The following is a 20,997-nucleotide window of genomic DNA, read 5'->3' as shown; positions in this document are numbered from 1 at the left end:
TCTTATTTTTGAAATTTAAAATTATTGACAGTCATACAATTATTGGCAAATTGGGAGATGACTGTAGATGTGATGAGAGCCCAGATGTGGGCAAAGTGTATGGGGAGAATCCAAACTTGAGAATAGTCCTCAGACGGACCCACCATCCTCCCATGATCCACTGCTGCATTGTACAACTGAAGCATCTCTGGATTAAGGAAAAAAATTCAAGGTCCAAGAGCCACGTTTACAGTGTGTTCTTTCCCCTCTCGCCCAGCACCTCATCCTCCCCAGGGGTTCTGAACCCCGTGGGGTGGAGGCAGGGTAGAGGAAGGCACCCCTGCTATGGTGAGACCAGTTTGCAGCTTGCATTACAGCCCTACTGAACAGAAGGGGAAGCCACAGGAGAGAAAAAAATAATGACGCACTCCAGCAGTTCTCACGTCCTGTAGCAAAGCATGGGTTCTGTTGCTGTAGCTTGAGGTGATTCTGATGATGGGGATCTTTTTTCATGTGTAAGGTTTATTAAGACATCAGCAGGAAGTACGCCTGACCAAGCTAGGAGGGCTTCCTTAATCCTGATTAATGTGCTAGGTTTTAGCTGGCCACAAAAGGCCTCTCAGAAGGGGGGCCATCAAAGGATAAGAAGGGGTGATTTGCAATCTGTAGCCAAGACTCCCATGGCCCCCCCTGCTTTTGTTCACGCATTCCTCTTCAACATATCTGATTCAGACATCTGTATTTCTGTTTCTGTATTTAACCACAGGAAGATTGAATTGTCTACACAATTTGTTGATATGCTGAGTGCCTTAAAAATACAGTGGAGTTCCTACTTTGCTTGCATGCAACATGTGGGGTTCAACCCACTATGGTTGGAGGTCCCACCATTTAGTTTATCCAAAAGGAAAACAAAAGGTTCTGTGTGTTTCAATATAATTTGCTATTTAGACTCTGCCTCAGGCAAGGTCCCTAATCTCCTTAAACTAAGTTTTCTCATTATAAAACAGGGATAGTAGTAGTGTCTTCTCAGAATTAAGAGACTGTCATGAGAGAATCTTTGTAAGTGGCTTATTACAGTGTTTGGCAAAGCAGTCACTCAATAAATAGTAACCAATGCTCCCAGAAGGCTTTGCTGGTGTATGTGCCTTCATATTTTATTTTAACATATTGTAGGCTCTGTGGTTTCAAACTTAGGACCATAATTACTTTTATAGCCCTTCTGAGCCAATCTGAATTGTGGTTGTAAGAAATGTACTAAATCATTTCCACAGCATTCCTTTTTTAAAAGACTTTAATTTTTTCTAGAGCAATTTTAGGTTCACAGCAAAATTGACAAAAAGGTTCAGAGACTTCCCATATCCCACCCACACACCTCCCTATTAGCAACCTCCACCATAGTGGTGCATTTGTTACAGTCAGTGAACCTGCATAGACACATCATTGCTCAAAGACTATAGTTTATGTTAAGATTCACTCTTGATGTTGCACATTGAATGGGACTGAACAAATCTATAATGACATGTATCCACTGTACTTTTTTAAATTAATGTATTTACTTATTCATTCATTCTGTGGTGCAGGGGATTGAACCCAGGCCCTTGCACATGCTAGGCAAGTATTCTACCACATAGCTGCAATCTTAGCCACCATTTTTTTTAAATTTATTTTTTATTGTATGTATTTAAGGTGTACAACTTGATGTTTTTATTGTGTTCATCATTTTAGTATCATGCAAAGTATTATCACTAATCTAAAAATCCTCTGTGTTCTGCCTATTCATCCTTCCCTCTAATCCCTGGTACCCTACTGATGTGTGAACTGCCCCCATGGCTTTTACCATAGCACTCTTGAAGGAGGTTTGAGCATTTGGCCTGTGATTTTTAAATGCTTACGAAATACATGGTTGGGGCTGGGGTTGGGGCTCAGTGGTAGAGCTCTTGCCTAGCACATGTGAGGCCCTGGGTTCAATCCTCAGCACCATATAAAAATGAAATAAAGATAATGTGTCCACCTACAACTAAAAAATAAAGATTTTTTTTAAAAAAGAAATACATGGTTAAAATATATTCCCTTTGTATGTGAATCTCCCATCACCTGAAAGTGACTAACCACAAAATATTTACTAAAAGGCCATGTTTGTGACTGCTTGCCATTAACTAGACAGATAACCAATGAAGAAATGACAACTTCCTGGCCACCTGGCTTTCATTTCCTGTCATGAAATGTGTGTTTGGGCTCACTGGTTTTAGTTGCAAAAGACACTCTGCTGAGAGACAGGAGAAGCCTAGACCTGCCTGCCATCGTGTGAGGGTTCCCACAGCCTCTTGGAGACTTACAAGAAAGATAAAGTAAAATGATTTAGTTGGGAAAATCAGATGCATGCAAATCCAGTTGCCAAGGAAGGGCTGAGTCGTGGGTTGGGATGGGCCCACTCAGGAAGGCAGTCTGTCTTCCTGGTAGACCTTAGAGCAGCCCCAGTGTCCGCCAGAGTCAGCTTCAATCTGCTGTGTTTCTTACTGTGTTCCCAGGTAGATAAGAAAGCCAGAAAGGAGATAGTCCATTCTCGCCTAGGTGAAGCTTCTTAGGTTGGAACCTTTGGCAAAGCCCAGGGCAACTCAGAAGTCAGTGTAGACCCCAGATATGGAAAAGTCAAAAGTAGACTCTGATGATTTACAGTCCTGTTTGCATCAAAACAAAAAGACCTGAATACTTTTGTGCTTCCTTCAAACTCCCAAATGTACGGTATGAGTGTCCACTTCTTTCTCCTCCCTCCCATTACATGGAATTTGGAAAAGGTGTCTGCTGGCCCCCAGGGAATGGCAGATGGCTGTCTTTGCTCTCTGTAGCTCCAAGCCATGCGGTCATTGCAAGGGCCAATTGTAGAGGTCAGGGACAGCTTCGCTGGGTCACTCATCTCCACAGTAAGGCAGCTCTGTTTTCCTCTAATAGATAGTTTGACAAAGGGGCTTTGAAAAAATTAACTGGAGTATCTAATCCCTATTGTTTTATCTCTAGATTTGGATAAAAGCAGTGAATGTAATTATTAATTTTGGTTCCAAAAACTATATAGCACTAACAGATGTATTTTTAAATATTTTTAATATATTAAAAACCGAAGCTAAATGCAGTGACACATGCCTGTAATCCCAGCTACTTGATGCCATTCTGGGCAACTTAGCGAGAACCTGTAGCAAAACAAAATTTTTTATAAAGGGCTGAGATGTATGTAGCCCAGTATGGTAGAGCACTTGTCTAGCATGTGCAAGGCCCTGGGTTCAAAGAACTGAAATAAAAAGAAACAAAAGCAAACAAAAAAACTAGGACATCTTTTATAATCACACAGAAAGTCTGGTGACTAGCCAAGTGTTGAGTACAGCTGGGACACCAGCTCTGGGGTTTGGCATCCATTGTATATTTCCTGGCTGCTCCTGGCCTCTGATCCAATTCCAGGTAAGCCATTGGCACAGCTAAACTCAGCAAGAGCTGCTGTGGTGCGGCTTCTGCCTTTAGAGATGTATTTTAAAGATTACTTTCTAGGCCAAAAGTGAGAACCTTAAATATTTTGACCTAAGGTTGTTATAACCCTTTCAAGATGAAAACCAAATCAAATAAATTACAAAATTCAAAACAGAATGTGTGAAACTGAATGAGGTTTGGGTTTTTCAACTGAAAACATTGCAAAGCCAGCTTGTAGAAAGATTCTTCTAAACTAGACACCCTGTGTCAGTGGGTGGCAGTGTTTTAAATAGCTTGTGCTCTTTCGAAGTCTTTTGAAGCAATGACATGTGAGCATTGCTACCGCAAACACCACCACAGCCTTCAGAATTGTCCTTCACTCATGATCGATGTCTTAACTCCAAGACGTGTCAGGCAGGTAGTTTTAGACACACGAACAGAATAAAAGTGGTGGGGACCAAGTTTAGCAGCTCCCCAGATCTGGATGTGTTGCTTGTGGCGTCCTTTGGTGTCACTTGCATAATGGCTGAATGCCTACACCTGTTCTGTTGGAAATACCATCACAATTTGTCTGAGTTTGGGAAACATAAAATTCATCCAAAGAGCTCTGTTGTTGCCACATTAATTATCCCACACCATCTGGAGTTTTTGTTTTAAATAACCTATCATGTGGTAGATCTATATATGCTGACATAGTAAGGTTACCAAGACGTGGCTTCTGGTGAGTACAAAGGGAAACCAAAGAACAATGTAGATTACCTGATACCACTTATATAAAAAGTAAAATATCTTTTTATAACATATATACAAAGAAGGAAAGAGAAATACAAAACATGGTTGGGGTGGCAGCTATGGATATTCAAGAGGAGATTTTCACATTTTACTTTAATTACATTCATTCCAGGAAACAAAAATTCCTGCTCTCATGGAGCTCATGTTTAATGAGAGAGACAGACAATGAAGAAAACAACAGAGTATGTCAGATGGTACTATTTGTTGTAAAAAAACAAAGCAGGAAAAGGGTAAGGAGAACCATGGGTACAGGACAGAAGTTCTAATTTTAAATAGAATTGTGTCAAGGTAGATACCACTTTAAGGTGATTTCAAAGTCAAGACATAAAGGAGGTAAGGGAGTGAGCCTTGTACATTTTTAGACAAGAGCCTTCTGATCAGAGGGAGCAGTGAGTGCACAGACCTTGAGGCCCACCTGCAGAAGACCTGCTAAGTTTGAGGTACATTGAAGAGCCAGTATAATGAAGGCTGAGTGAACAAGGCAAAGAGATACAGGGAATGAGGATGGGCCCTGGGCAAGAACTTTGACACTCACTCTAAATGAGTTACTTGTTGAGCCACTGAAGAGTTTTAAGAAAAGGGGAAGGTATGTTCTGACTGTTTCAATTGGAACGTTCCGCCTGTTATGTTAAGGAAGACCAGTCAGAAGGGTACCATCATAAACCCAAGGAAAGATTATAGTGCCTTTGACTGTGGTGGTGGCAGTGAGGGTGATAAGAAGTGGTGGTAACCTGAATATATATGTTTTGAAGGCTGGGACATATATAGGAACTTCTGATAGGTGGGGTAGAGGATGGAAGAGAAAGAGAGGAATCAGTGATGACATTTTGATCCGAATGACTACAAGAATGGAATTCTCTACCATCTCCTTCAGAAGATAAAGGCAGAGTGAATACTTTGTAACTGATTCTACAAGGCCAGCATAACCCTAATACTAAAACCAAAGACATTATAAGAGAAGAAAATTGCAGGCCAATATCTCCCAGGAACACAGACACAAAAATCCTCAAAAAATTAACAATAGTAATTCAACGATGTATAAAAAAGAATCATATATCAAAACCAGGTGGGATTTTTCCCAGGTATGCAAGGTTGGCTCAACTTTTAAAAAGCGATTTGTGTAACCCATCACATCAACAGACTAAAGAAAAAAAACATGATCATAACTAGACACAGAAAAAGAAAGGGACAAATCTAACATCTGTTCATGTTGAAAACTCTCAGAAAATTAGGAATAGAGGGGAACTTCCTCAAGTTGATAAGGATTGTCTACAAAAATGTGAAGCTAGCATCATACTTAATGGTAAGAAACTCAAAGTTTCCCACTAAGATCAAGAACAAAGCAAGGATGTCTCCTCTCACCATTCACCACTGTTGTGAAGACTTTCATGAGTAAAACTAATGAACTCTGAAAAAAGATAGAAAGGAAATAAATAAATGGGGAAATGTTATAAAAACTCAATACTATCAAGATAGTAGTTCTTCCCAACTTGATTTATGCATTCACTGCAATCCAATCAAAATCCCAGTGAATTATTTTATGGATCTGACAAACCAGTTCATATGTAGAGGCCAAAGACCCCAAATAGCCTGTACAATATTGAAGGAAAAGAACAATCTTGTCAACAAGTGGTGCTGGAACAATTGGATATCCACACACCAAAGGCTGAATCTAGGCACAGATCTTACACCCTTCTCAAGAATTAACTCAACAAGATCATAGATCTAAAGGAAAAACAGAAAATTATAGAACTAGAAGATAACATAAAGGTATGGAAATTACTTTTTTAGATGCACCATTAAAATAATAATCCAGGAAGGAAAGAATTGGTGAACTTGACTTCATTAAAACTAAAAACTTCTTCTCTGCTAAAGACAGTGTTAAGATAATGGGAAGAGAAGGCACAGATTGGGAGAAGATATCTGTAAGACATATCTGATGAAGGACAGCTTTCCAAAATATACAGTTTCTCAAAAATGAATTCTCAGTTTCTTAACAATAAGGAAATAAACAATCATATTTTAAAATGGGCAAAAGCCTGAACAGACCCTTCCCCAAAGAAGATACATTATGAAAGTAAACATGAAAATAATATCATTAGAGAATTGCAAATTAAGACAGTGAGTTACCACTACACACCTATTAGAATGGCCAAAATCTAAAACACAGACCACAGCAGACATTGGCTAGAATGTGGGGGCACAGGGACTCTCACTCAAAGGCCAGTTGGTGTATAAAATGGTAGACACTTGAGAAGGTAGTTTGGCAGTTTCTCAAAAACTTAACATATTCTTACCATATGATGCAACAATTGCACCCCTTGGCATTTACCCAAATAAGTTAAAAAAAAACTTATGTTCAATTGCAACTTTATTTATAACTACTCAAATTTGGAAGTTACAAAGATGTCTGTCAGTAGGTGAATGGATAAACTGTAGTACAGTGGACAAAGGAATATTATTCTGTGCTGAAAATAAATGAGCTATCAAACTATAAAAAAGACATGGTGGAACCTTAAGTCCACCTTGCCAAGTGAAAGAAGCCAATCTGAAAAGACTGAGAACTATATGATTACAACTGTGGAAGAGTCTGAAAAAAAAATTACAGTAGAAAGATTCAGTGGTTGATAAGGGTTTGGGTTGAAGAGGTGTGGGAGGGAGCACTCAGCAGAATGTAAAGGATTTTTAGGGCAATAAAACTACTCTGTCTGCTACCATAATAGTGGATACACAACGTCATACATTTGTGCAAATCTATATAGCACCACGTAAGAACCCTAACTTAAACAATAGACTGGCTGACACTGATGCATCATTGTGGGTTCATTGATGAGAACACACACGCCACTGTGGTGTGGGATGTCAGTGCTGCAGGAGGTATGTGTGTGGGGAGAGGGTAGTATGTGAAAACTCTGTGCTTCCTGCTCTGTTTTGCTGTGAACCGGAAGCTGCTCTAAAAATAAAGTTTATTAATTTAAAAAGTAATACTTGGAATTTTTAAAACACAAATGAATTATGTAGTTACAATCTACTAAAACTATGAATGCATGTAGCGATTTTGCTTGTGAAGGCAAATAAGCTCTTTAATAAGAAATTTTATTCCTGATACAATGTGCTGCTGTGTTAAATACAGAGGTCTCATAACTAGTAAATGCTCAACATGTGAGTTCAGTGACAAGGAGGAATGAATAAAAATGAAGCTCCTTCAGTGAGACTAAGCCTTGGAACAGCTATTCATAGTCACTAATTTAAGGTCTGTGTAAATCAGGAAAGTCATGAATGATAAGTGGTAAGCAACAAACCACTCTGTGGATTTGGGCCTCGTGGTGGTTTAAAATCACGTTGCAATTTGGTGTCACCAGCAACTGAAATTTGATTATAGTCTAATTGCCTGCCAAGGTAAGGCCTTACCATCACCCTCTGTAAACAGCCCCAAGCTCTGGTTATACAGGAACACTTTAAAGGAGCTGCACTTGGGAGGCAGTTAGTAAGGAAAAAAAAAAAAAAAAGGAAGAGAGAAAGAATTATGCCAAAGAAAATGTCAAACTGTAGAGCAATTATAAAGAAAATAAGATAATAAATCGAAAACCTAAGAAGGGGAAGAAAAACCATGAGCAAGGAGAGTAAGAGAAATGGAAAGGCCATAGTGTGAGTAGAAAGAAGTGTTAATGGAAGGCAGGTCAAATTTGAAAGGAAAATAGAACAAAAAAGCAAAGTAAAAGGGGTGGAATCTGCAACAGGAGCACTGCACCGCACCGCATCGTCTCTTCCACCCTGCGACCTTAGAGTCAGTTGCTGATACCTCAGCTCTGAGGTTTTCAACCAGGGCTTCCCCCAGTGCACCCTCCCACCAGGAGAGAGCTAGCAAAGACTTCAGATGTTTTCAGTTGTCACAGTTGAGGGGGTGCCATGCTACCTAGTGAGTAAAGACCCGGGATGCTGCTAAATATCCTGAGATGCACAGCACAGCTCTCACCCACCCCTGAAGAATCCTGTGGCCTCCTAGCTGAAGTGATGAGGCTGACAGACTGCGTTGGTCCATTGTCAGCACATTCCAGGCTCCCATCAACTGTGCTTCTCATCTGTCCACCTTTTTCTGACCTGTATTCATGTCAGGCTAAATCCATGTCGAGTCAATGGTCAGACCTCATTAGAAACTAAAATGGGGCTAAGGACGTTTATCCAGAATGAGAATCCTTTCTGTGTTCTTCTTTCAGCAGATGCAGGGAGGGCCTGCCTTGGGCTCACCACTGCTAGCACTCTTAGAGGCTACGTAGGCTCAAAGACCAGACTCCACATATTAGTGGCTGTTGGAGTGAGGGGCTGGAGGGGAAAGGGAGGTATGTGACTGTAAAGTCATGGTACAAGGGATATCTTTGTGGTGAATTACTCCTGTGTCTCTGTTGCAGTAGTGGTCACATGTGATAGAGCCTCATGGAACTTTGGGCTCATTGCACCAATGTCAGGGTCCTGGTGCTGATATTTTATTATAGTTTATGTGGGGTGTAACCATTTGGGGGAATTTGGGGAAGGAAATGCAAGACCTCTCTCTATTGGCTTTGTATCCTTCTGTGAATTGGTACTTACTTCAGAGTAAAGTGTTTCAAAAAACAAGCCTTTTTAAAAAAGGGGCTGGGTGGGGGCATGCCTCTGATTCTAGCTCCTCCAATGATTGAGACAGGAGGATCACAAATTCAAGGCCAACCTGGAAAAACAACCAGCTGGGAATGCACCTCAGTGGCAGAGCACTAGCCTAGCATTTGAGAGGCCCTGGGTTCAATTCCAGTACTGCACACAAAAACAAGATTGGCCAAACAATGAAAGATATGATTTTAACTGGGATAGGCAGGAATAGCTGTTCAGATTTCCCAGTGGAAAGACCTGGTGTTGTATTAAAAGTGACCTATTTGGATGCAGTGCCAATAGGAAATAAATGTGTCCTCTTGTGGAATCAAAATTCTCCTCTTTCAGCAGAAGATCTATATTGTAAAGTCTAGCAGAAAAGTCGTGTCATATCTAATACTACTCAATTGCATGTTTCATTACAGGGACAAGCAGATCTTTTGAAATATGCAAAGAACGAGACTTTGGAGAACCTGAAACAAATCCATTATGCTGCTGTTTCATGTGGACTGAATAAACCAGGCACTGAGAACACTGAGAAACCACGCCGGAGCCTGGAAGTCATACACGAAAAAGCAAATGATGAAACTGGAGAATGAGGAAGCTGCCTGTCAATCATTATGGAGTTTATAACTCTAGGACCAATCATAGTCAAACGAGACATTGGCTTTGCACTCACTAACGAGAATAATATTTGGGATTTTAAAGCACAACTGGAATAGCTAATTACAGTCTATTAAAACTGTGAATGTATGTAGCAGTCTTATGTGTGAAGGCAAATAAACTCTTTAACAAGAAATTATATCCCTGGCCCAAATATGCTATATTTGTATACAAAAACCTCCTAATTCAGTTCCAGTGTGAAGAACAGATTGTTCCCTCTAGTTCTCTTGAGAAAAATTTTCCTAAGTGAAAATAATTTCTTCAAATGAGAATGGATTGGATTGTCAAATTAGTATTTATTGGTGAAAAAAATCTAATCTATTGCTTTTTACTTATGTGTGGTTGCCAGAGTCTCTGGATTATAGATGCTTTGGGTAGCATGCTTGCTGAGCCATAATTACTGAGGAGAATGTAAGTGGGCAGGTCCCCTGAATCCCCAGGAACCCCAGAGAGCCACCGAGGACCTGGAACGTGCAGTTGGACTGAAGCTCCCTGGCTGAGGCTATGCTGTGGCAGCACATGGTCAACAAATGATGCAAAAGCAACTAATCTGAAAGTGACACATTGTAAATAGTTTCTCCTTGTATGAAGTAGTGTTCACATTAAAGAGATGTTTTATGATATTTCTCCAACAGCAGTACCTGCTTTTAATGAAATTTTAACATTTCTAGTTCAAAATTGTCTACTCTTGAGTGGCCAGTTTGTTGTTGAATGGATCATTATGTGTTCAAAATAAGCTACTTATCTGGCTTGACTGTGCTTTTAGTAGGGTTTCAACAGCATGGGGGCAGAGGCAGTTGACTGTAAAGTGAACCCAAACCCCCACAACCGTCCCTGTAGGGCTCCTGGATTAACCCCCTAGTAAAGGACACCTCAAAATCAGGCAAATAGTAAATTGAACACAGCTACAGAACCTGAAGCTAATAGAGCTTTCCTACAAGTCTGCAGGGGACAAATCCCCATGTTTTTTATTTTTCTGAAAAAGTCTTATTTCCCCTTCACCTCTGAAGGGTACTTTTACACCAGCTGAGATTTTAATCCAGGCTTTTATTTCCCAAACCAGTGAGACTTCATACTACTTTCACAGAAACCTAATTACTGCTTCTCCCAAACCAAAATTGCTTTCAAATCTGGAAGACTAAAGGTTCTCAAAAAATATTCAATGGCCCCTTTTCTCTGTCCAGTGATTCAGATATGTGATCCTGGTACCTGTATCTCTTTCCCAGCTGGGTATCTCAGTATTGTGTTTCCTCGTGGTTAAGGAGATACCCAGGCAGGTATAGTTCAGATACTTTTCCCCAGGCTCCTGAACATCCTCTTAAAAAATAATTCCTTTGCTCAATTCCTGCCATGTACATTCTAATAGAGTACTTAAGCTAAGGTGCCCATTTCCACTGGCCCTTCTGTAGATGTAATCTTAGTTAGAAAATTAATTCTACCCACTATTTAGATAATAGTGCAGTTCCCTGCACATACCAGCAAACTGCCAGCCAACAACGTAGACTCTTGGCTTAGAAATGAGCTCAGGGGGAAAGTGGAGAGAAAATAAAAAGTAGACTTATAGAATAAGAAATAAAATAACACATAACTGATTTTTTGTAGCAATCCTTGAACTCAGTTTAAAGAGAAAATCCAGAAATCATAAGAAAATGACTTAAAATATAGTAAAATTGAAAAAATGACTACATTTATGATGATGGCAGATATTATCTAATACATGGGCTGATTGATAGCAAGGCACATGTAATTTGTTGTAGTTTATACAAGTTGAGAATCAGTGACTTTAGAACTAAAGGAGTCGATGAGATCATTCAGTCTTCTCCAGATGCAGAAGTTGTAGATAGAAAAATAAAATGCATTGTCTGATGTCACAGACTCTCTTAGGGGTCCTGGATTTAGTCTGGGGCTTGCTCCACCTTTCCATGCTAAAAAGTTAACCTTGTTTTGATCCGTCTCTTCAGAGGAGAAAGCCCAGTGATGAGTAGTCAGTGGCATAAGAGTGGCACCCCAAGCTGCAGTATACCTCCCGTTTGTCTAGATCCTGCCCCAGTGAATGCACCACCTGCCAGTGAAGATGAGGACCCACATCAGCAGAGCAGGAATTCGTGGCCAATTGAGCTGTTCTGCTCCTCTTTCCTCTTTCAAATGGAAACAGAAAGCATTGATCAAACTGACAAGGCCACAGTTCTGATTTATGGGCCTTCATAAACAGTTTTCTCTTGCAAAGGACTAACTGGCCCACCCTGGACTGAAACTGTGGAGGCTTTATAATAACCCTGATGATCAAGTGAAGGTGAGATCCCAGCTCCTGGGTTTCCTCAGTTGAGAAAAAGGGTAACATGCTAGTTTACTTCCATCATTTACAGTCTTTAAATGGGGAACACTCATATAAGGTACTGGAGATGAAAATGATTCCCTGTTCATTTGACTAGTGTGTACATTGTTCACACTGTATACATACACATACATAAACACATATACACTGTGCATCACTCCCAATTAGGGGGATGAGTGATTAGAAGTAGCGTGGAAACAACTGGTAAATCTACTGAGGCCACAGGAAAATGAAGAGTTGGACAAAAATGTGCAGAAACTGGCAAACACCTGGTCAGTTTCCTGGGAAATAAAAAGTCCCATTGACAACATATCGAGCCGGTGTCAGGTTTCCAACAGTCGTTTTTATCATGCCCACAGAGCAAATCTTGAGGCCTCTGTGAGTCCACTAAGTACATTCTGCCTCCTTTGCGCATGCTTATTAAATTTATCCTCTCAGTGATGTAAGCCACAGCAGGTGTTGTCTATTTTTTGCTTTTGGCAGCTGTGGCTTCTGAATTGTGGGAAAGAAGTCTTCTAAACCCAAATGGTTAACCTCCTTCAGGGCAGTGTGATCTGGGGCCAGGGCACAGGGTGGAGTTCCTCAAGGGTTGTGTGTTAGAAATACCCTAGGTAAGCTGCCCTTCTTCACCTGCGTGGAGTTAGGCTGTTGGCCCTGAATGGAAAAAAACCATCTAGCATGCGAAGGTTCTGTAAGCAGTCTTCCTTATGAGACCTCATTCAGTATATTGAGATAGTAGAATCTTTAATCAAGAGTTGCATTTATTTATTTATGTGCTTCTTTGTTTGTTTATTTATTTAAAAGAGAGAGAATTTTTAATATTTATTTTTCAGTTTTCGGTGGACACAACATCTTTATTTTATTTTATGTGGTGCTGAGGATCGAACCCAGTGCCCCGCGCATGCCAGGTGAGTGCGTTACTGCTTGAGCCACATCCCCAGCCCTCAAGAGTTGCATTTATAATGCAGAGTTTACTATGGCCACAGCATAGCTCTGCTTTACCCATTCAGTGAGTGAGGGTGACAAAGTGGATAGGTCTATCTACTGCCATGTACAGGAGTTGCTCATGTTTTGATTGATGTTTAATATGAGCAGAGTGAGTTGGGAGTATTTTCTATGGCTTGTTTGACAGTGAGACTCTTTATTGGGGCTGTATGCCAAGGACTGTGTTCAAAACACTTTGCCTATATCATTTTGCTGTGATCTGGACCTGAAATGCACCCCCAAGGCTTACTCCCAGTTTGACACTTGGAAGGTGGTGGGGCCCAGGGGATGGTCATCAGGTCATTGCGGGGGGGGGGGGGGCGTACACTTTAAGGAACCTTCTCTTTGCTGCCTGCATGCCGTGAGGTAAACAGTTTCTCCTGTCATGATGTACTGCCTCCCCATAGGCTGAAAGGCAACGGGGACAACCAGCTGTGGACTGAAACCTCCAAAACTGTGAACTAAAACAAACTTTTCCTCCTTTTTTAAAGTTGATTACCTCAGGTATTTTGTTACAGTGATGCAAATCTAACTGATGCACATTTCATCCTCAACAACTAGCAAGGTATTTATCTATTATCATAGGTGAAGAAATGAAGACTTTAGAGAGGTCATTTAACTTGACTAAAGTGATATTCAACTCAGAATTTGAACCAGATCTGCCTGCTCTGATGCTATATATCCCAAGCACTCTGCTATACTCACTTGAATTACAAATACATATATCACCTCTAAACTACAAGCTGGGTACTGTATTGTAAAGAACAGTTAGGCAGTTGGCATTTATTCTTTTGTGATGAATGTGAGCTCCTTAGGAGATTTATCCATTCTGATTTTGTGAGCTTGTTTTGAACGCCAGGGATTCACTCAACAAACACAGACATAGTCCCAACCCCAATGGAGCTCACAGTATGGATGGGAATAGAGACATTCATCCAAATAATTACAAAGACAAAGGTACAATTAAAAGCCATGGGAGATGCTGTCAAGAGGCTGCTGGAGCACATGCTAGCTGAGCATGGAGGCGAGTGTGCTCAGCCCAGCTTGCTTCTGTAATTGAAGAAGGATTTTTCAAATGCTTCTTTCCCTCGCAGGGTTCTTGTGAGGACAGAATGACGTGGTGGTTGTTCTTGGTTGAAGTGCTTGTAACAGTGCCTGGCTCTGGTCACCTCCTGCTATTCACTGTTACTGAAAAGTGGGACTCTAACAGAGTTTAATGGGGGACCTCACCTCTCTAGGGAAGGTAGATCATCTACTGCTTGTAACTCAACCCCCCAAACCTAAAATAGTCACTCCCATGACTCTGTGTGCTGACCAGGATCACCTTGTGGAGTTTTTGTTTGTTTAGTTGGTTTTTCAGTGCTGGGGATTAGAACTCAGGGCCTCCACATGCTAGGCAAGTGCTCTACCACTGAGCTACCCACTGTCCCAACCCTTCCTCAAAGCTCTTTTCTGGGGGTCTGTCAAAGCTGGGGCTTCAGCTATCTGGCTGGCTAGACAGGGCAGATGGCTCACTCACAGGGCTGTGGTCAGGGATCCTGGCTGGGGCTCTGGACCTAGTATTGCACATGGTCTCTCCATGTGGCTTGGACTTCTCCCTGGGTTGCAAAAAGGACTGTCTGAAGAGTGAGCATTCCAGATGACCCACACAGAAGCTTCTAGTCTTCCTGAGGCTCACTGAGGCTCTTCTCAAAAGCCTCAGCATGTCGTCTCTGTCATGTGCTGTTGTCCTGCCCAGGTTCAAGGGGGTGGAGAACTTGACTCCTTCTCTTGACGGAGGCAAGGTCATGTCACAGAAGAGGACATAGGAGAGCAGAGATTGTTAAGGCCATCTTTGGAAAACACAAGCTGCCACAGAAAGTTCCCTAAGAAGATAGCGTCTGAGTGAGACCTGAGAGCAAAAGCACCCTCCCTACCTGCTCCCAGCCCAAAGGAAAAGGTCAGAAGAGTGTGAGCAAGTCAGGCAATTTACAGTGAGAAATCCGTCTCCTGCAAGGCCCCAGGCACAGGCAGGTGCAGCATCCTGGGCCCGTGCAAGAGGCTCAGTGAGACGGAAGCACCGAGAAGGAAAGGGAGAGAGGGTGGGAAGCAAGTAGTGTGGAGGGCGTGGTAGGCCTTGTAGGGGAATTGCTCTTCTTTTCCTAAAAGGATAGTGCCACTTAGTTTGATTATATTTAATCTACCTTTTATTAGCTTAAATTATAAAAAAAAAACAGTCATGTTCATTGTTACCAAAAAAGTCAGATTATAGTTAATTTAAGGTAAATTGATTTAAAGGTAAATTAAGAAGTACAGGTGCCCTCACGTTGCCCATCTCATGGAGATGCTCAGGTGCCACCAACAAACGCCACCTCCTTTCTCAGAGAAGTTCTGACCTTCTATACCTACCTGTCAAGGAGAGTTGTGACTCTCCCAGGGCCCGAGCAGTCAAAACATAGAGTCTTAAGGGGCAGAACACAAAAAGCAATGGCTAGCAATTCAGTTTTACCAACTAGAATAATTTTTTTTTATTTCATCAAAGCTGCAGGTGTTAGGTAGAAAATTAGGATTAACAACTTGACAACATTTGACTCTCTATTGGAATGTGTTAAAACAAGTATTTCCTCTTTAGAAATATTTTTTAAAGTCTCACACAAAACCTTAACTCCAAATCGTCAAATTCCTTTAAGAATAGCCCATCATGGGCACTGAGATGCCCTGGAGGGATGAGCATTCTGGAAATGCAACAAGACCTGACATAGATAATAAATATTTGAGGCATCAAGGAGGAAACGAGATGAAGAGTCAAACCTCCCCCATCTCCTCAAGATTCACTGCCAAGAGCTCCCCATGCTCCATCTTATCTAGTTTTGAGTCTTTGGATAATCCTCTCCCACATCCCAGGCCAGTGCTGTCCTACAGAACTCTCCACGACAATAAAACATCTGTATCTGCTCTGTCCAGTATGAAGGCTGCTAATCACATGGGGCCATGGATTTAAATTTTATGTTAATAAAAATGTAATGAAATTTAAAAAATCCAGCTCCTCCCTCAGACTAGCCATGTTTCAGTAAGTGGGTGGGCGCATGTGGCTACCAGAAGCCACAGAAGACAGCGGAGAAGGAGAGGAGCTTGTGGGGAAGAGGGCGGAAGAGAGCTAGGCTGCGTGTCCTGGTCACCTCACAGTTCAGAAAGGAGGCAGCAAAGGAAAGCCGAATGGAAAGGTGAGAGATGAAATAAATGCCCTAAGACACCATATTACATGGTCTGAGACCTAGGGACACTGGAAGGTAGGTTACCAGAGGAGAAGACCAAACTCAGAGTGCCCTGACCCAACCTGCAGATGGGGGAAGGGGTGGCAGAGAGGGAAAGGCGGGGACAGTGGTGGCCTGTTAATTCGCCCTCTTAAAACTGTGGGAAAGACAGACAAAATTTAAAATACAGAAGACTCCTGAAAACACCACAAAGAGCTGAAAACCAAACCAGGAAAAGAAAGCTGGGGTGGGGGCCGGGGGCTCAGGGTAGAGCCCACAGCTGACCTGTCACCCTCTTAAATCTGCCTGGCATCTTCCCACGGCCGCACGGCTGCAAATGAAACCAGAGGGAAGTCCCCTGCAGTGGGACCTCTTAAGAATCCAGCCAGAAAGAACTTCTAGAAGGACCACTACTAGCTGTTAATCACCAAAAACTTCCCCCACGCTGCACCATGAACAAGGGGAATGAAGGGGCTGGAGGGAACTGGTGCCAGGAAAGCCAGCAAGCTCCGCTCAGTCTCTGCGACCCAGGCAAGGGCAGGAAGCTCTGCGCAGGCTGCCTGCTCGCCCCCTCCACTCAGAGGGCACAGTGGACAGCTCTGGCCTTGAACAAAAGAAAGTGGATTCACCAGGCCCCAACCACTGTACTGGGGGAAGGCATCATGGGAAGCCTAGGGATAGTCCCCTGGATCACAGCATGATACCAGGGGGAGCTGCCTGAATATCCAATGACACACAGAGGCAGAGGGAAACTGCCAGAGGCTATACATAGGAGAAAGGTGCTAATACCAACCTTAATAGGTGCATAGCCTGAACCTTGAACACAAGTGGCAAGTGAAAGGGCATATTGTTTAGATACTTGTGGAACTTTGCACTACAGTTATTAAGCAGAGGAAATCAATGCCCTCCATTCACAACCTGGGGCAGTAGAAACTAGAATCAAGGTGACTACCAGAGACCCTTCACTATAGCACCTTGGAGAGCAAAGGCATCAGGGTGAATATTACTGCAACATACCTGTGGAAAGTACACAACCAGTGTTCCTGCACACACAGATAGCTACCAGATCTTCACTACTGTGAAGAGGATCCAGTAGAGAGGAACAGATAAACCACTGACCCACAGCAAATATGGGCACTTCAGAGCCTGCATCCTGAACTTGTGCAACATTAGAGTCAGCCAACTCACAACGCTGTACCCTCTGAGCTGTCAGCTGCAGGCCCCAGAACTGACAAGATAGAAGCTACTGGTAAGAGGATCATAGCAACTAGAGACCCACAGCCAAATATTAATGGACAGCTGCTAAATGTCCAAACCCCAATGAAACCCAAACCAAGATTGAACAAGAATATTTGTCACCTTGACATGGTACACTATACACACCTCTAATGTCAACTTTGATCATATAAGGAACTCCTTAATTTGAGTGACAATTGTTAACCCAGTAGCCAACATTGTACCTCCAACCCATTTGAATGTATTTCATTTAACAGTTTAAAGCATTAATTGGAATCGATCTTCCTATGTTCCTCACTCTAGTTTATACCTGCTTCTCTTGCCCCCACCCCAACTCATCCTCTTGCACTATCCACTACCACCTTAAATAAAACCCATCCATCTATTTCTCCTCTCTACCTTGGTGTAAATTACCCGTTTATAGATCTGTTCTCCCCTCCCCCTTCTTTTTCTACTCTCATTTGTCTAATCTTTCTCCCTTCCTCATTTTTAGCATGCACTTAAGTTTGCTAAATCTAACTTACTTTTTGACCTCTTCCAGAACTTTATTATAGATTTATACTTGAATTTGAGGAAACACAGAGAACAATTGCAACAAGTTTTTGTTCTTAACAAGGTTAAATAGAATGAGGGTTGCCTCAGAAGTGATTACAGTAAATAGGGCTCAGTAGTGTCTCTTTGAGTAGAGCTGATATTGGGATCAGCAGAGGTCACACAATGCTTTAAAATATCATAACCTAAATATCCACCCAAACCCGGGGGTCTTAAGAGAAAGAAGCTCACAAAGTAGTCCTTCACTTAAAAGAACTCAAAATGATACTGATAAATAGATGGATATATGAACATTATGAAAAAGCAAGGGGACAAATTATTTCAAACAACCCATAATACTTCAACAACAGACTTCATTGACATCACAGTGGAGGAAAATTCATAGTTAAAGTGTTCTATGGGCTAAAAGACAATATAAGGAGTGAAATCAAAGAAAAAACACTGAAAGTGTAAGATCACTACAATAAAGAGAGATTCTGAAAATGAATCAAGTGGAAATCCTCAAAATGAAGGAATATGGGGCTGGGATTGTAGCGCAGTGGTAGAGTGCTTGTCTCTCACATGTGAGGCACTGGATTCGATCCTCAGCATCACATAAAAATAAGTAAACAAAATAAAGATATTGTTTCCAAGTATAACTAAAAACTATTTTTTTTAAAAAATGAAGGAATCAATAATCAAATTAAAAATTCAGGGCTGAGATTGTAGTTCAGTGGTAGAGCATTTGTCTTGCATGTGCAAGGCACTGGGTTTGATCCTCAGCATCACATAAAAATAATGTGTCTATCTACAACTAAAAAAAGTGCCCCAAGCCCACAATGATAAAGGAAAAAAAAAAACTTAAAGGCAATTGAAGAAAAGATAGACATTTTATACAGAAGAACAAAAATAAGCATGACTAAAAAGAACAATCTCCCTAGATTACTATACACAACCAAAATATCTTTCAACAAAGGCAAAATAAAAGATATAAAATATGTACAAAAGTTAAAGCAAGTCATTAGCAACAGACCCTTGTGACATAGACAGTTTTTTAAAAACTGATGCCAGATAAAATATGGATCCGTGACAAACAGATGAGGAGTACTGGAAATGCCGCAATATAAATATGTTTTTAATTTTTTCTTATTGATTAAATTTCTTTAAAAGATAATGGGGGCAGGGTGTAATGAGGCATGCCTTTAATCCCAGCAACCAAGGCAGGAATATCACAAGTTCAAGGCCAGCCTAGCAACTTAGGGAGAGGGAGACCCTGTCCCAAAATAGAAAATAAAAATGGCAGGGGATGTGGCTCAGTGGTAGAACATCACTGGGTTGAATCCAGGTTTCTCCCTCCAAAAAAGATGATTGTTTCAAAAATAATAATGCAGTGTGAGGTTTTTAACATGCAGTATGACAACAATAGAAGATGAAAAACTTTATGGAAGAGATCAACCCACTCAGCCTTAGAAGGAAGAAATGGTCTATTATCCTAAGTCTCTTCCTCTGGGCTGTACATGTTGGTATATGTAAAATGGTGTCATATAACTTAAAAGCAGGTAGATATAAATTAATATTTACTGTTAGCCTTAGGAAAATACTAAAATAACAAAACAAAGAGTTATAGCTGATAAGATGACCAGGAGGTGAAACGAATAATAAAAAATATACTGAACGGAAGGCAAGAAAAGAGGGAAAGAGAAAAAAAAAGAATAGACAGGACAAATAGAAAGTAACTGGCATGATTAAATACAAAGATTTCATAAGTTTGATTTTAGTATAAACAACATCTACTCTTCAAAAGACCTAAGAAAATGGAAAGTCAAGTCATAGACTGGGAAGACATATTTGCAATACCATATTTGACTTATTTCCAGAATATATAAAATCCCTTACAACTCAATAGTTAGAAAGCAAACCAATATAATAAAAATCATGGACAAGGCCAATTAACAAATAAAACATAATGGTGGCCAAGAAACACATAGAAAGCTGCTGATCATTACAGAGCATCAAATGCTAACTAAATTCACAACACATGCCACTCCACACCCAACAAAATGGATAAAATTTTAAGAAATTGACACTGCTTCGTGTTGCTGAGAACGTGGAGCAACTCTTAGAATGTAAAAATGTCATCATCAATTTGGAAAACAGTTGGACAATTTTTAACATAGTTAAACTTAACATCTAACCTGTGAGTTAACAATTCTCATCCTAGGCTTTCTGATGAGAAATGAAAATTCCTGTCCAGAATGAGACTTGTGTAAGAACATTCACAGCAGCTCTCTGCATAATGTTCAAAATTTTTTTTAATATTTATTTTTTAGTTGGACACAATATCTTTATTTATTTATTTTTATGTGGTGCTGCGGATCGAACCCAGGGCCTCGCACATGCTAGGCAAGTGCTCTATGGCTGAGTCACAATCCCAGCCCATAATGTTCAAATTAAAAAAAAAAATCCTTTGAATTATCCAAATGGCCATCAGTAAAACAAAAAAACAAAAAAAAACGGATAAACAAATTGAGTTATATTGATAATATGTTCAACTATAAAAAGAGTAAAGTAACTGCGACAAACGTGGGTAACTAAAAATACACTGTGTGAATAAATCCAGGTGCTGGAGAGTACTTACTGTATGATTGCTTTTATGAGGAGTTCTAGAACTGGGAAATTAAGACACAGTCATAGAAATGGCATCAGTTGTGGCTGAGCTGGGAGCTGACCCCAAAGGGAACTTTCTGGAATGATGCCAATGTAAGGTAGATGGGTCATGTGCACACCAGCTGTGGTGATAATGTACTAGCTATCTGTGAAAATGCATTGAATAGCACATTTGAAATCTGTACATTTTATCATATGTAAATTACACCTCAATTAAATGTGTTTTACATTTTTAAAAGGAGAGTATAACTTAAAAAACTAGGAGAAACAATTGGGAGTGGGAGGAGGGAGAAGGGAAGGTAATATATTATTATCACTCTTATTATATCATGCCATTCCCTGAGGAAGGGAACCTTACCCATTTCTTAATTATGTAATTTGTTACAGCTTATTTTCTTTTGAAGACTGTTTTTCTTCTGAGCCCTCTGATTTCTTGCTTTAATTTGGACTAATTACTTGCTAGTCTTGCTACACAGGTTGTATTCTGGAATTCGTTTT

At 40.8% G+C, this 20,997-nt stretch overlaps 1 protein-coding gene across 3 annotated transcripts in view; it reads left to right on the top strand.

Annotated features, from left to right (window-relative positions):
• PLCL2 (phospholipase C like 2) overlaps positions 1-12,298 on the top strand; it is a 178,095-nt gene extending 165,797 nt beyond the window's left edge. For all 3 annotated transcript variants that reach the window (XM_081287552.1, XM_081287551.1, XM_081287553.1), the window contains one exon: positions 9,276-12,298. In XM_081287552.1, coding sequence (XP_081143678.1) covers positions 9,276-9,449 — 174 coding nt within the window. In that variant the 3' untranslated portion in view covers positions 9,450-12,298. The remainder of the gene's footprint in view (positions 1-9,275) is intronic.
• The last annotated feature ends 8,699 nt before the right edge of the window (positions 12,299-20,997 follow it).

This window comes from Spermophilus citellus, assembly GCF_964194105.1.
Source record: "Spermophilus citellus genome assembly, chromosome: 3".
NCBI lineage: Eukaryota > Metazoa > Chordata > Mammalia > Rodentia > Sciuridae > Spermophilus > Spermophilus citellus.
The sequence above is the reverse complement of the archived record's forward strand: the minus strand, read 5'-3'. Positions and strand labels throughout refer to the sequence as shown.